The sequence below is a fragment of the Nomascus leucogenys genome, chromosome X, assembly GCF_006542625.1.
Source record: "Nomascus leucogenys isolate Asia chromosome X, Asia_NLE_v1, whole genome shotgun sequence".
Classification (NCBI taxonomy): Eukaryota; Metazoa; Chordata; class Mammalia; order Primates; family Hylobatidae; genus Nomascus; species Nomascus leucogenys.
In genome coordinates this window covers 31,186,171-31,203,389 of record NC_044406.1, presented here as the reverse complement: position 1 = coordinate 31,203,389, position 17,219 = coordinate 31,186,171, and the positions used below count along the sequence as shown (strand labels likewise).

The window sequence follows — 17,219 nt, the reverse complement described above, 5'->3', positions numbered from 1 at the left end:
TTTTCATTCTGAGACGGCTTCAAAGATTGGATAAGCAATTATTAAAATCCGGTGTCAATGAACAGTTTATGTAGTAGAATCTTGGTGTAAAATTACGTTCATATAATTGTAAGTTCTTACTTTGGGGATTCAGCCACTGCTCTCATTTCATACAATCTTAATGTCGTGTAATAAAAAGTATGAATTACATCCCATCATTTTCATACTCCTCGAATACTTTATAGTACTCATTATCATACCTTTGCCTTTAGTCACTGTCTTATATAATTCTCACTAATTTCTATGACTTTAACTGTTCTTTGTATTCAGTTTCTTAACAAATACTTCGGTGATTGCAGAGTGCCAGGAATTGGCCTTAGTGCAGTTATCATAAATGAGGATTACCCCCAAGTCATAAAATTTATTTTGATTTCCCATGAAAAGTCATGTTTTATAAGTATGGGGTGGCTCATCTGCTATATACTCATATTGTGACATAGTCTAAGCATGTTCTATAGCACATAGCAATCACTTAGCAAATATGGAATAAGTGATAAATGCTTTTTCCTTTTAAGTAAATTCTTCTGGCTTCCTGTTAATGGTATACAAATGGTCTCCTATAACTAGGTTTGTTTTTGTGTTAATGATAGAAACAGCAAAAATACGACAAAAATGCAATATAGCAACGGTATTAAGGTTTAACAAACTTCACAGTTTTTCTAAACATTGGATTTGAGCTACATAACATCTTACTTATATAAGAGGGAATGCTGCTGGTCAACCACAGTCTCTGAAAGGAGCGTATTCTTTGGTTCTGGTGGGAATCAGAGGTCCATCAATCTAAGAACATTTCAAATTGGGAATAGGATGATGATAGCTTTAGAAGCATGGTAACTCAGGTGAGACCATTGTTAATGGGTTTGAATTGAGAATTATCTTCATTGACGTGAATCCACTCTGGCAAACTTTCAGAAGGGAGTGTTTGCTGCTGGTTGGCTGGGGGAAGCATGATAACAATCACGAAGGAACTAATTCTTAAATGAATAAATAGGGTAGATTGAAACTTTTGTTGGTGTCTACTTGTTACCATGGCTGCAGAACAATCAGTTTCCTGTTTCGTCCTCTTCCTTCTTTGTTTTCTTCTCAGTTTATTAATCTTTATATCCTCAGGCTGTAGCACTTAACTTTGTATATAGGCGTTTCCAAAGTCTGTGGAGTAAATGATTTGAAAATTGAATGAAGCTATGTTTGATCTATCTTAGAATTTTTGTCATACATTGATTTGTTTTCATTTCCCCCGTACACAGTTCTACCTTAGATCTTGAACACTTTTTATCTGGATTATGGTCCTAGCTTCCTATTTCTCTCAATTTTTCCTCCAGCAATCCATTCTCTACTTAAAGAATTTACTTTAATATAATTTTGATGGTGTCACCTCTTGTTGAAAAGTATTTACTCTCTAATCTATTGAATGAAGGCCAGATTTTCTAGTTTGCTATTGATGATCCCTCAGTTTTCTACGTACAATCTACGAGTTTCATCTTAGTTTTCACTTCTCTACTCTCTCTAAGACACACAAAGCCACTGTTCCCAAGACATGGCTAATGTATCCCTACCTCTGCGTCTTTATTCGAGATATTCCCACTGCCCCGAATACTCTTCCCCATTCCCTCATTTCCAGTTATTGAAATCCTATGCATAATTCATTCAGTTTTCCATTCAAAGAGAATTGCTTTATCCTCCAATATTATATGATTTTTAAAATCTGAACATGTTAAGGAACTGGTTGTGCCAATTAGAGGAACACATTTTAAATTCTGTTCAGCAATGCAATTACTTTGTACTGTTATTATTTAGTTACTTATTCCAAATTAGAAGCAGAATTTATGAATTTTCTGTCTTTTAAATCTCCTAGATAATCCATTAAAATACTTAGGATATAATAGATTTCTTGAAAAGGTATGTTGAGGAAATTCAAAATATTTTAGAAGACCTAAATTCATTTCTTAAAAAGTTACTTATTGCTACCTACTGGCAGTTTTGAAATCCGCATAATCTCAGAAGTGGGATAGTAATAGTTTGGGGCAAAATGTGAATAGTTTGGTTAAATACGTGCATATTTATTGTAATGACTGACATTTATGAATAGTTGCATTCAGTCCGCATGTTTTATGTAAATAAAATTGATTACAATGTTTGATATTTTTGGGGAGGCAATAAAAATGCTTGGCCAATTTTTCACCATTTTTTACTTTTTATACTGGCATATATTTGAGGCCAAACATACATGCATGTGTCTATGTGTAACACAGCAGTGAAGAGGCACAGGCTCAACCCTTTTTGTATTCTCACATCATGGTTTTATTTAATATACTAAAAATGAAAGACCTCTAAGTTATGCTAATCACAGGTACAGCTGACTAGTTACTAGTGAGAAGAAAGAAAGTTTTCTAGAATTTCAAGATACGGTGAAGTATAGCATCTACCATATAAGAAACAATTGGTCAAATATTTTGAAAAACAATTATCAAATGAATTGGAGATTTGTAGGCTTCAGAATTCCAAAGCTAAGTTAGTAAGATTATTAAGGAAGGCAGTGTTCATGCACAAAATATTATTTAGTCATTCTTTAAAAAGTACTTGCAAAAGTTACTTTGAACATCTGTTGGTTAATAAGTTGAGCATATGTGTTGTATAACTTTGTACCTCTCAGCCTTGTGCATTGAAATGTCTAATAAGTATCATTTGAATAAATAAATAAAACAATAAAATGGGAGATGATGTATCAGTCTACTTATAAGTAATGTTTTTGGCCCTTATTCAAAATGTAGCAGGCAAGCGGTTTCAGCATCACTTTGGAGACTATTGCAAATGCAGAGCTCCAGGCTCTACCCCTGATCTATTGAATCAGATTCTGTAGTTTTAAAAGATCCCCAGGTGATTCATATGTACATTAAAAATTGAGAAGCACTGTATTGTTCTGTGGATAGAAGTATACCAAGGAACACTAATTTTTCCCTCTCTTGTAACTCTTTTTAAAAATACTTTAAAAATAGTTGTTCTGATTAATCATGGTTCTGATCCTTGCAAAAGAATTGATGAAGTCACTTGTTCAACTTCCTTTTGTGCTAATGGACTTGAGACTTTACTCTTGGCTTTTTCACTTATAATCAGAACACCTGATCAGAATACACATATTGAATACAGATATCTTAATAGTAGTTAAGCTGAAATAAATTGTATGGCAAGGAAAATGCATTGCCGCATAGCCTTGACCTCCTGCCAGGATTTATGTTTATCTTTTGTCTTTGATTTTTATATTCATTAATGATTAAAAAACTAAAATTGCATACATTTTTCATGTACAACATGATGTTTTGAAATATGTATACATTCTGGAATGGCTAAATCGAACTAATACATGTAATTAATACGTTAATTACATGAAGTAATATATTCATATGCTTATCATGTTTCATGGTGAGTATACTTAATATCTACTCTCGCAGCAATGTTTAGTAATACAATACATTGTTATAAACTAGGTTGTACAATAGATCTCTTGAACTTACTTTTCCTGTCTAACTGAAATTTTGTGCCCTTCGACCAACATCTTCCCAACCCCTGCCCCACAGCCCCTAGTAAACACCATTCTACTCTCTGCTTCTATGAATTCAAATTTTAGATTTCATGTGTAAGTGAGATCATGTGGTACTTGTCTTTCTGTGCCTGGCTTATTTCACTTAATATCCTCCAGATTTACACAGGTTGTCTCAATGACAAAATGTCCTTCTTTTTAAAGGATGAAAAAGGATGACAATGAAATGCCAGCAATTCATAGTCAGAGCTTATGTGTTAACATTTCTAGTGTTAATGACACACTTCACATAAAGCATTACTTTACATCTTGGTTCACTGGAATGAGTGCAGTAAGTGAATTGTAATGCCAAGTAGCAAATGGATCTTTTGAAGGAGCTGCCACTTTATATGTGTTATGACAAAGTATTATTGACCTTGAATGCTGGGTTTCATTCACTTTCTGGATGTGGCAAAGGACAGGAAGTCAGATCAACTTAATGTGCAGGAGTTTTACATTTGTTTCTAATGTCTGAGAAGGAAAGTGATATTCTACTTTATCAGATGCACCACAATGTAAACAAATATTTTTAATATACAAGGAATAGTAAAAATCATTATATGGTATTTTTCTGTTTAATTTATATTGTGGACACATGACTCATTTCAGCAGAGACATATTTAGCTCTCTGCATACTTTAATATCAGCAACATTCATCTAAAAGGTATAAAGTTTCTTTACTGAGAACCAAAGCATTAAACCATTTTGTGTAATTGTTTAATTACCAGTGCACCATTTGAATAGACATGTTAATATAACTTTCCATGGGAAGGAAAATGTAATCTTTTGTTTCTTATCTAATGAAAGCTACTCTGTTAGATGGGCTAGTTTGGCAATTTGACTTAGGAAAAAGTAATATGGAATGAAGTTTTTATATGAACAAGGAAAATAAATTAACGTTACTGCTCATCTCATTGGTCTGCCAAATTGGAAAGACATTTTAGGCTTCATTATCATGTTCTAATTAGTCTCTGGAGGACATTCATGGACAATTCAGTGTTCATTAATCTATCATCTTCCTGTAACATTGAGTTGTTCATTATCCTTTTAGAGTCTCAAATATAGAAACCAAAAATTGATGTGTAGTGTTAATGTGCTTACAGATGTTGCTACCACCTATCCAGATAAGAAGTCCATCTTAATGTACATCACATCACTCTTCCAAGTTTTGCCTCAACAAGTGAGCATCGAGGCCATCCAGGAAGTGGAAATGTTGCCAAGGCCACCTAAAGTGACTAAAGAAGAACATTTTCAATTACATCATCAAATGCAGTATTCTCAACAGGTAAAGTGTCTAAAGGACAGCTAATATTCAAGATGTTTTATCTTTTATATGCATTTTTAGGTATTACGTGCACATATATATATAACATATATGTATATCCACGTGTATATATACAAAGCCTAATGTATGTATATGTACAAAAACAGAGACAGAGACTATGTAAACCTTTTCAGTTTCGCTTCATTGACTACAATATTGTTTTCAAAACATTTCAAACATACTATTGATATGTACCGTATCATAGGAATATAGAATATAATATATTAAATTTCCATTGTGTAACACACAATGAAATGAAAGGCAAACTTATGTACATATTAAACTCTAAAATTTTTATCAACTAGAACAAAGAGCTAGAGAAAGATTAAAGGCAAATACTGTTTTTAATCATTAAAAAATACTTTATGACAATATGATGTACAAAATCAGATTTTGATTATTCAGGATAACAATTTTGAAAATAGAAAAGTGGTTTAAAATATTTCTAATAAACATTAAAGAAAAACATGAAATTCTTCATTATATAATTGTATAGAATACAGTGGGGTTCTTCCATGACATTGGCTTGTTCTTTCTCTCAACAGTGGGTAGTTTGGATGTTTTCCTATGCTTTCTCAGGCACAAACAATAGTGAAGAAACCTTTAGCAACATTTCTGCTGAATGTGGGGAAAGCTCTTAGGCCAAACTCTCTCACTTTACTGAGCTAGCTCTGTATTCGCTTATGAAATCTTTAGTCCTTTCCAGGGTATCGACCTGATGAATTCTGGTTTTACTTACTTTGGATTTAGACAAAATTGCTTATGGATGCCTGTTTTTGCTGGATTGAAGAGTACCATCCCATTTAAATGTTGGAGATATGTTACTATGGAATCCTCATGGTTAAATAGCATGCTCATATCTTCCCAGATCATTTACTCTCCAACATGACGTTATGTGCCATAATTCTGGGAATATACCAATTTCTAATATCATTTATATATGTTTAGTATTAAACATTGAATCTCACCATTTCCATTTAATGTTCTGTGTTCTGCCATGTTGGAAAGTAGTCCTTTCGGGTTACTTATGGTTTTTCCTCCTCCTCTCTATCCACTCCCCCAAACCCCTCTCTGCAGATCACAGTCAGTCTAGCACAGGGCTATGAGAGAACTTCTTCCCCTAAGCCTCGATTCAAGAGCTATGCCTACACACAGGCTGCTTATGTCACCACCTCTGACCCTACACGGAGCCCATTTCCTTCACAGGTCTGTCAACATTTACTCTCTGTTGTACAAACCAGAGAACTGCTTCCAAGATAATCTAACACTGCTTTTACTTGCTTGAATTTTTCAGTGCCTTTTATCTCCTCGTGAAGAGCTTTTTTATTTTTCCCAGTTTTATTGATTCCCTCATAGGATTCTGCTTTGTTATTGAGCCTTCTCTAGGTTTACTATACACAGATTCTTCATAAATTTGAATTCCCGTAATGATTTCTACTTTCATTATGTAATAACCTCTAAGGTTCTCTTTGACATAGGCTACTAGTGGTTATAAAAAACATGAGGCTCATGAAAAGGTATATATATGTAACTTCAAAAAGTGTGGGTAAATTTGTGAACATTGCTAATTACACTATTCGGGGAGATTCTTCTAGATATACATAAAGGAAATACATATAGTCTAAGTGAATTATTTTATATATTCATTCTAAAATATATATTGTATGTAAGAAAAATATAACTGCAAACTTCTTCATATGCTCTCCTTTAATTTTGCTAATTTAAACTTGTGTATAGCAGGCTCTGTAGTATTTATAAGAAAAAGTCACACTCAAACCAGGTCATATTCTAGGCAATGTTTAGTACTTTCTATATGAGGAAGCCTCTCAGTGTTTTCCACCCTTGCAATATTGTATGGAACCCAACATACAAGAAATAGCCTTGTAAACGTTACAGCGTGGGAATGAAATGTGCTAGGATTGCTCGATTTGCAAGAATTACTTTTTAACAAAAATGATTTATTTTGCTCCGTGGAGCCAATTTGAAACGTGCTAGAGGATGTGATTTTTATCAAAACTACACTATGAATGGGAGTTTAAAAATGGTAGACCTGGTCCTATTGGCTGAAAAATGTGTACATTTTTGGAGACTCAATTTTTTTCTTAAGATAGTGGTGTGTATTTAATTAGTAATTTATTTGGCAGTTAAATGATGCATTAGCTGAAAATTCTAAACTTTGAAATATTTATGATCTCCATCGGTGGCTAGTTTACTTGGAAAGCTGTCTTCTCACTCCCTCTCATTCTGGACCTCTTGACTCTCCATCGACTCTCTAGACTCAATTTATCACCATTCCCCCCGTTGAAATCACCAAGACTTAAGGAATAAGTGCTACTTCCTAAAATTAAGGAGCATACACCAAGCAAAGATGTAGAGTTTTTTTCCCCCCTCTCATTATCACTTTATTGAGCTGCCTTTTCTAGGTTTTCTCCAATGCCTGTTCTGGTAGCACATTTTCACCTCATCACCACCTTCATTAAGGCATCGCTCAGGTATGACTCCTTAATGAAGTAATTAAAAATGGACTTACATCTTGCTAGACTCTGCTCACTCTACCTTTGTGTAAATATTACCAAATACATAATATGTCATAAATCACAGATAATTCAACAAATTCACTTCTGCTTTATTTAAAATAAGCCTTTCAAATAAATGTAATTTTTATCCCTTAGAAAAGACGCAGCACAAATCACAAGAGATGGGGAATGATACATTCTGACTGTTACTAAAAGAAGCATATCAGAAGATGATGTTACATGTAGTTAGGTTTGATAAGTATATGCCTTAATTATTCACATTAAGAACGTTTATTTCAAAAGTGTCAAAAGAACTGAGCTTACACTCCCCCTATAGGCTGTACCTGCTCGACTTCAAACGAACTCAAGACAGGCTGGATCTGATTCCATCAGAAAGTTTTATTAAAGTGTTTACTTGCTGGTCTATAGAGAAAAATGAAGTTCTCTATAAGAGGAGAGAGCCATGTGGGTGACTGTCCCCTATGGCAAACACATGCATGGCCCCACTCCCCAAACACATCACTCTGCCTTAACTGTTCATTTATTTATTCAACAAATAAGTATTCTTAGTCACAGAGACAAATGGCTTTTATTCAGCTCTCCTAACTTTCTACCACTGATGAAACATTTTTCTCAGCCTCTACACTTAGCGGGTTCTTCCTCTCTGACTATTCTGTGTCTTTCATTATCTGGCTCTTTCTGCTCTTACAACTTCTTTAGCTTATGAATCTCATGGGAGATGTCTTGGACTTCTTACCTCGGTACTTGTTCTTTTATCAACATAATTTAATAATAATTTAATAACCTGGCTTCAATCTGTAGGCAATCTGTATACAGTCTATATGCAAATGATCATTGTATCTCTGTCTTCACCACTTCCAATCTTTCTTGAGTTATCGCCACATTTCCAATTCATTTTCAATCCTGTGATATGTATCTATACCTTGATATCCACTAATATCTCAAACCTAGTGTGTCTCCAAGTGAAATTTATTACAAAGTTTCTTTTCCATTTTTTATGTTATTCACAACCCTAATAATACTCACAATTTTTTTCACTTAATTTTGCCCATATAACAAGGCTACTCTCCTAAACTGCCTCAAAAAGGTTCATGATATGTTAATATTTTATATTTTTATGCTCATTACACATGTATTTCATGTTTCTTCAACCAAATGAAGTCACTCTTTCTCCCACACAGTTGCCCAGAAATTTTCCATATTAGCTTTTAGGCTTCCCTTAGCTCAGAGTGCTTTTGTCTCTGTTTTAAATTGGCCAACTTAATTTGTATTTCTAGGCCTAATTAGTAAGTGGCAGAACCTGAATTCAAATTTACATTTATCCAACTCGATGCCCATGATCATTATACTATGGTGACACTGCACTTTCTCTACTGTGATTCTTATATATTGGGTTACTCACAAATAGAGCAGTAGTCATGTATTTGATTGTTTAGCACTTGTTTTTCAATCACCTATTATGTGCCAGGTATTGTTATTGAACCAAGTGACACATAAACATACAAAACAATCTGTGTCTGAAATTATTCTAATTTTATTATCCTCCTGCTCTCTTCCCTCTTACCATATGTTTTTAACTCATTTAATAAATGGTAGGGCCAGGCGTGGTGGCTCATGCTTGTACTCCCAGTACTTTGGGAGGCCGAGGTGGGGGGATCACTTGAGGTCAGAGTTTGAGACCAACTGAACCAACATGGTAAAACCCTGTCTCTACTAAAAATACAAAATTAGCTGGGCGTGGTGGCGCACACCTGTAATCCCAGCAACTTGGGAGGCTGATGCAGGAGAATCACTTGAACCCGGGAGGTCGAGGTTGCAATGAGTTGAAATCGTGCCATTGCACTACAGCATGGGCAACAAGGGTGAAACTCTGTCTCAAAAATAAATAAAAAATAAAAATAAATGGTATGATATGAGCATTTTAATTTTATCTGTGAGCTTTTCTGTTTCATGATCCTCTAGCATAGCATATCTGGTAGCAGAACTGGAGGCCACTATTTCATCAAAGTCATTTCCCTCCTGATGCAGTAGATGTGACTTATGAAATAATTAGAGAAACCAAGGATTACTGTGAGGTTTCTTACTTAAGCAACTGGCCAAATAGAGTTGCCACTAACCAAGATGGGTGAGACTGTAGAAGGAACAGTTTTGGGAGTGAACATTAGGATTTCAGTTTTAAACATATTAATCTTGAGGTTCCTATGAGGCTATGTATGCATGTAAAGAAGGGTAGTTCTAAGATCAGAGTTGAGGATAATAATTTAGAAGTCAACACATAGATAGTATTTAAATCCATTGGCCAGGATAAGATTACCAAGGAAAAATGTGTAGACAGATAGATAAGAGATCTCTAGATGTATATATGATGAGGCATCAGCAAAGGGGCTGAAAAGGGTGGCTAGAAAGGGGAGAGAAAAAGGAGAAGATAGATGTGGTATTCTGGAATCAAGAAGAAAGTGTTTTCAGGGAAAGGAAGATATCTAACTACATTAAATATTGCTGTTTAGTTCAAATAACATGATGATTGAAAATTATTCAGTGAATTTAGGAAAACATCAGTAGGGTAAGATGTCTAGGAAATCCTAATACATAGCAGTTACTACAATGGAATTACTTACACTCCTATTCACTCTTAAAACTTTCCCATTTTGACCAATAAGTTACATGGTCACTCTAGTTTATATCCCCTTTAATAAGAACAGTTTCAGTGATGTGTGCATGTGTGTGTGTTTGGAGGTGTTGCTGATTAGAGTAGGTTCAAACGACAGTAAAAGTGAAGGCTACCCTCATTGTAACACTTAAAGAAATAAAACAAAACAACAAAAACAAACTACACTGCGAGCTGGGTGCAGTGGCTCACGCCTGTAATCCCGCCACTTTTGGAGGCTGAGGCAGGCAGATCACTTGAGGCTAGGAGTTTGAGACCAGCCTGGCCAACATGGCAAAACGCTGTCTCTACTGAAAACACAAAAATTAATTGAGTGTGGTGGCACACACCTGTAATCCCAGCTACTTGGGAAGCTGAGGCTTGAGAATTGCTTGAAGCCAGGAGGTGGAGGTTGCAGTGAGCTGAGATCGGCCACTGCACTCCCGCCTGGGCGACAGGCCAAGACTGTCTCAAAACACTACCCTGAATTGTTGATGGCCACAGGGACATAAACATACTTCTTTTAAATTAACCCATCCTGATAACTAATCGTGTGTCTATGTATTAGTTTTCGATTTTTGATGCAACAACTACAAACCTAGTGGCCCTAAACAACACATATTCATTATTTTACAGTTCTGTAGTTCAGATGTTTAAAACAGGTCTCATTGAGCTAACATTAACATATCAGCAGGGCTGCCTTCCTTTTGGAGGCTATAGAGGAGAATCCATTTCCATGCCTTTTCTAGCTTCTAGAGCTAGAAATCAATCCACATTGATTGGCTCATGGCCCCCTTTCAATTTCAAAGCTAACAAGGGCAAATTGAGTCTTTCTCATATGACATCACTCTTACCTATACTCTTCTGCCCCCCCTACTTCTACTTTTAAGAGCCTTCATTATTACTTACTTGCTATGTGACCTTTAGAGAATTTCTTGAACTCTGGGCCTCAGTTTCCTCATGTGTATTATTGAAACTATTTCTAACTCATAGAGTTATTAGGAGGGTTACATGAGATGAATTTTTATAAAGAATATTGCATGGTATAAGCACATTGTAAGTTCTCAAAAAAAAAAAAAAAACAAAAAAAACCCAGCAACCAATATGATTACTACTTTAGATACATCAGGGGTTAGGTAAGATTTTGTGGTCTGATCTGAGAAAATTTTTGTATTTTTATTAGCACTTCTATGAGAAGAGATAGCCTAGATTCTGATTTATAAACAAACCCATAACCTGTATAGAGTTTGGCAAGTTAATATACCGAGTAAAAGATTCTAAGGAAAAGGATATCCTTTTTTGTTCTGAGGTTGCTGAGGAACAATCTTGGAACCATGCAGAGCAGAACATAGTAATGCCTTTTATAAAGCCGTAAAAGCACTTCTAGGTGATTTTACATCCAGCAATCCTGTGTTGGGTGGGGATGAGGCAGAGGAGATTTTTCACTCTATCTCTGCCTTTGCCCCCTTCTGACACAACTTGTCCCTCAGACTGTCCACCGATTGTAGAAAGTAATTGGCAAACAGAGGACGCGAAGCCCGCCAGTGAGGACCACTCCTTAGATTAAAAGTATCACTAATTTGCTTCGAGGAAGCCTTTATACATTCTGATGTGACCGAACAAGTCACCCAGAAACAGAATTATTAGGTTTTAGCTCAACTCTATAAATTGGTACACTGAAGACTTCTGAGTAGAATTTTAAAACTGGAAGGAACCTTAAAGTGAATATATGTGATGATGTTATTTTCAACAGATACACTCTTATCCTTTAACTTCTTTTGAAATTTACTTTATTGTGTGTAAGAACACTTAACATGGGATTCGCCCTCTTAACTGATTTTTAAGTGTAAAATACAGCATTGTTCACTATAGGCACAAGTTGTACAACAGATCTTGAGGATTTTCTCATCTTTCATAACTGAACCTTTGTTAATTAGCAGCTTCCCACTTCCTCCTCTCCACAGCCTTTAGCAACTGCTATTTCACTCTCTGATTTGATCGGCTTGAGTATTTTACATACCTCTTATAAGTAGAATCATGGAGTATTTGTCCTTCTGTGACTGTCTTATTTCACTTCCCATAATGTCCTTTGGGTTCATCCATGTTGTTAACGTGGCAGGATCTCTTTCTTTTTGAATATTAATAATAATCTCTTGTATGTATATACCACATTTTCTTTGTCCCCTCATCCATCAGTGGACACTGAGGATGTTTCCACATCTTGGCTCTTGCGAATGGTGTTGCCATGACCATGGCATTGCAGGTATCACTTCAAGATCCTGATTTCAATTCTTTTGGATAAATATCCAAAAGTGAGATTGCTAGATCAAGTGGGAGTTCTGTTTTTAAGTTTTAAGGAACATCCATATTATTTTCCATAATAGCCATGACATTTTTTACTTCACCAACAGCGTACACTAGTTCCAATTATTCCACATCCTCACTAATACATTTTTTTATAGTAGGCATCTAACAGGTATAAATGTGATAGCTCATTCTGCTTTTCATTTACATTTCCCTGATAATTCATAATGTTGAACATATTTTCATACACCTGTTGACCATTTAGGTGTCGTCTTTGGAGAAATGTCTATTCAAGCCTTTAGCCCATTTTTAATTGGGTTTTTAGTTTTTTTTTTGCCAATGAGTTATAGGAGTTCTTTTTATATTTTAGGAAATAACCAGTTGTTAATATAAGGTCTTCAGGTCTGACCACTAAACCTTATCTAAGCCCTGATGTATTTAAAATAGTAATTATGTTATTGGTTGCTGTCTTTTTGATAACTTAGAATGTAGCTATACCATGAAGTATTCTTTATATAATTCATTTTATTCAACCCTCCTAATAGCTCTGAGTTAGAAATAATTCTCATAATACATATATATGGTTTGTATTTTTCCCATTCCATAGATTGCCTTTTCACAGTGTTGATTGTTCCCTTTTCTAAACAGAAGATTTTTAGTTATATGTAGTCTTAATTGTATTTTTTGCTTTTGTTGCTTGTGCTTTTGGAAATAATTGCCAGGATTAATGTCACAAGATTTTTCCAATGTTTTCTTCTAGGAGTTTTATGGATTGAGGTTTTACATTTACATATTTTATCCATTTGGAGTTGATATTTGCATATGGCGTAAGATAAGCATCCAGTTTCATTCTTTTGCATGTGGATATCCAGTTTTTCCAACGCCATTTGTTGAAGAGATTATCCTTTCCTCTTTGTGTATGCTTGGCTCTATCGTGGAACATCAGTTAACCCTATATGTGTAGATTTATTTCAGGGCTCTCTATTCTGTTCCATTGGTCTATACGTCTGTCTTCATGACAATACAATTTATTTTTAATTACTGTAGTTTTGTAATATATTTTGAAATCAGGAAGTGTGACACCTCCGATTTTGTACTTCTTTCTCAAGGTTGATTTAGCCATTTGGGATTCTTTGTGGTTCCATATGAATTTCAGAGTTTTTCTCTGTGTGTGTGAAAAATGCCATTGGAATTTTGATAAAGATTATATTAGTTCTGTAGATTGCTTTGAATATAATGATAATTTTAAGTCCTTTGATCCATGAATGTAGGATGTCTTTCCATTTGATTTTGTCATCTTTAATTTCTTTCATCAATGTTTTATAGTTTTCGGTACATACTCTTTGACCTCTTTAGTTTATCACTGTTTTCTTTTTGGTGCTATTGTAAATGGAATTTGTCCCCTAATTTCCTTTTCATTATTAGTGCAAAGAAACTCAACTAATTTTTGTATGATGATTTTGTATCCTACAACTTTACTGATTTTTAAATTGTTTCTAGTGTTTTTAATGGATTCTAGGGTTTTCTATTCGTAAGATTATGTCATCTGCAAGTAGGAATAATATTCTTCATTTCTGATTTATATACCTTTAATTTCTTTTGCCCAATTATTCTAGCAAGGACTTGCAGTATTGCCATCAGTAGAAGTGGCAAGAATGGGCATACTTACCTTGTTTCTCCTATTCCTGATTTCATAGAAAATCCTTTCAGTTTGCAGTTGTTGTGATATGAGCTGTGATCTTTTTATATATGGCTTTTATACTGAAGCAATTTTCTTCTATTCCTAGTTTGTTGAGAGTTTAATGGTTTTTTTTTTAATAATGAAATTGTGTTGAATTTTGCCGAACAGGTTTTCAGCATCTAATGAAATGAACATGTGACTTCTTATTTATTCTGTTAACGTACTGTATCATACTAATTGATTTTCATGTTGAACCATCCTTGTATCCCAAGGATAAATCTCACTTGGGCATGGTGTATGATTCTTCTAATGTGCTGTGAAAGTTTGCTGGAATTTTGTTGAGAATTTTACCTCTATATCCTTCAAGGATATTGACCTGCAGTTTTCTTGGGATGTCTTTTTCTGGCTTTGGCAATGCTGACCTTATGAAGTGAATTTGGAAGTGCTCCCTCCACTTCAGTATTTTGAAAGAGTTTGAGAAGCATTGGCATTAATTCTCTTTTAAAATGTTTGATAGAAATCAGTTATGAAGTCCCCTGGTCTTGCGCTTTTCTTTGTTGAGAGTTTAAAAATTACTGATTGAATCCCTTACTTGTATTGATCTATTCAGACTTTCTATTTTTACACAGTTCAGATTTGGTAGGTTTTATGTTTCTAGGAATTTAACCATTTTTTTTTAGATTACACAGTTTCTTGGTGTAAAATTTTTCACAGTGGTCTCTTTATTAAGATTAAAGGAGCATTATTGTGTTATCGTCCAAAATCCTAGAGAGTTTTAAAAAAATGATTTAGTGTAAGTAACTTAAAAGGTTATTTAAGGTAAAGCCCTCATTAAGTATGATAATTTTATTAGGATAGTATAACCAAAATACATCATTTATTCCACTAGGTGTGTCTGCATTTAGGAAATGTGTTAAATGCCTAGCATGTAATTTACATTTATTATTTCTGATTTTCAGAACAATCTTATAAAGATGTAACTCCACAAATGGAGTTACCTATCAAAATAGGTTAGGAAATTGATGCTTAAGAAAAGGTTGAATCGTGTGGGAATGTTACTTTTCTTCTTGACAAAAAGTGATAATTCTAAATAAGAATAGGAAATTTTCTGTTATCCATGTCACAAATATATTTCCTGTTTTGTCCTCCGAATTATTCTATTCATGTTTATTTTGATGTAAATAAGAATTTTAATGGTGTTAAGCTTTTCAAAGAAGATTAAAGAATATTCCATAGCTAAGATATTAAGATGAAAACAGAAGTATAATAGGAATCTAGTCTGTGGGACCTGCATATGCTATTTTCCCTCTATTACTCAGTTTTCTCATCTCTAAAATACAGATACTTTCAACTTTCCATGGGGTGGCTAAAATAATTAATGTGTAGTGTATGTGAGAAAAGCCTTCACTATCACATAGTGTGTTAGAGAGGAAAGACTCCATTCACCTTCTTACACAACAGGCATTCAATAAGTATTTAAGGGTAAAGAAATATTTACAACGACATGGATCAACACTCTTCCATTTTGCATTATATTTATAAATGATAATGTAATCTTAAAAATATAAATCAAAAAATATAGAATGAAAGTCCATTTTTACATTTGGTAAAGATATTTGGAGTTTCTGGAAGAGATGATACATAATTTTACCAACCATTGTAGAAAATGACTTTTCTGTCTCTTGATACCAGAGATAGGTCCAGAGGTATTGCTGTGGATGTCACAAAAATAGAGTCCATTTTTGCAAACCAAGGATATTTGAATGCTCTCATTTAAGTCATGTTTATTACATTTTATGGGATTTGTAGGTTCCTAGAATTTGAATGAATTATTGGATGGAATTGAGCTAATCTGTGTTACAATGTTTGAACAGGTCAGGGTGGCTTATTTGTAATTATTAATAGATTGTGTGGCTCTCCACATGTAGGCTAGATGCAGTATGCTTTCTTTAGGAAAGGCCTCTTAAGGAATATCTTTGTCAAACATTTATTTTAATACTTTTTTATTTTTATTTTTATTTTTCTTTTACAAATCAAGTCTTTACGTAAGTAAGAATTTGTGTTAAAATTGATTCACCTTCTTATTTGTTGTGTGACTCAGTTATCTCTTGGCATACCTGTGTAATGCTTAGCTCACCTGTGTAATACAGGTGTGCTTATCTTGTTCACTAGTAACTATTGCCATACAGCTAATCAACTCAAAACGTGAGAGCTTATAAAAACAACATTCCTTTTTCTTTTACCTCTTTTGATTCTGGGGCTCAGCTGGGTTCAGGGCTTCTCATATAGGGTGTAATAAAATAGTAGATGAAGCTGAAGTCATTTTGAAGGCTTCTTCACTCACATGCCTGGTGACTCTTGCTGCAACTTCAGCCAGGGCAGTTGGTTGGAACATGTATATGTGGCCTTATTTAATCTGCAGTCCCTCACTAAATGCTGGCTGGATTCCAAGAGTAAGTGACCCAAAGAGTACCAAGCAGAAACTCTATTGCCTTTTGTGACTTAGTCTTGGATGTCACATAGTACAACTTCTGCCATGGTCAGGGGTCCATCGTAGCCAAGGGGCGGAAACCCAACTCTTGATGGAGAAGTATCAGTGTTACATCGTAAGAAGAACATGTAAGATGAAACATATTGTATCCATCTTAAAAAAATACTATCTGTCAGATCTTACAAGATTCTTCTGAAGAATCCAGGTTAGTTGGGAAACGTGGCTGGTATGGTGCCTAACAAGTATTCAATAAAGTGCACTCTACTTACTGATGAGTGTACTTGTTTTAGGTAAGCTTGTACAGATCTTCAAATATCCAGGCTCCTGATTAAGAAGTTTGAGAATGTCCTTGCGCATAAGTGTCACAGAGTACGAGCCGAAATGGCCACCTAATTTCTTTCTAGCACAAATGAAATTTCAAATTCATTTGGAAATAATTTATATGTGTAATTTAATACCAAGAATATTAAGTAGACAGAGCAACCTCTACACCTTTCATTTTATAGGTGAAGACACTCAAGCTGAGATACGCTAAGTCATATACCTAAGATTACAGAGCAGGAATATTGGGTCTAGGATCCTGATATCCTGAATTTTGTTAAATATGATGTCTTCTTAA

The 17,219-nt window shown here is 34.5% G+C and overlaps 1 protein-coding gene across 1 annotated transcript in view; it reads left to right on the top strand.

The window, feature by feature from the left end:
* Positions 1-17,219, top strand: part of DMD (dystrophin) — a 1,770,560-nt gene that overhangs the window by 147,230 nt on the left and 1,606,111 nt on the right. Inside the window, exons 6-7 of the mRNA XM_030807549.1 lie at positions 4,720-4,901; positions 6,018-6,146. Of these exons, the coding sequence (XP_030663409.1) occupies positions 4,720-4,901; positions 6,018-6,146 (311 nt within the window). The remainder of the gene's footprint in view (positions 1-4,719; positions 4,902-6,017; positions 6,147-17,219) is intronic.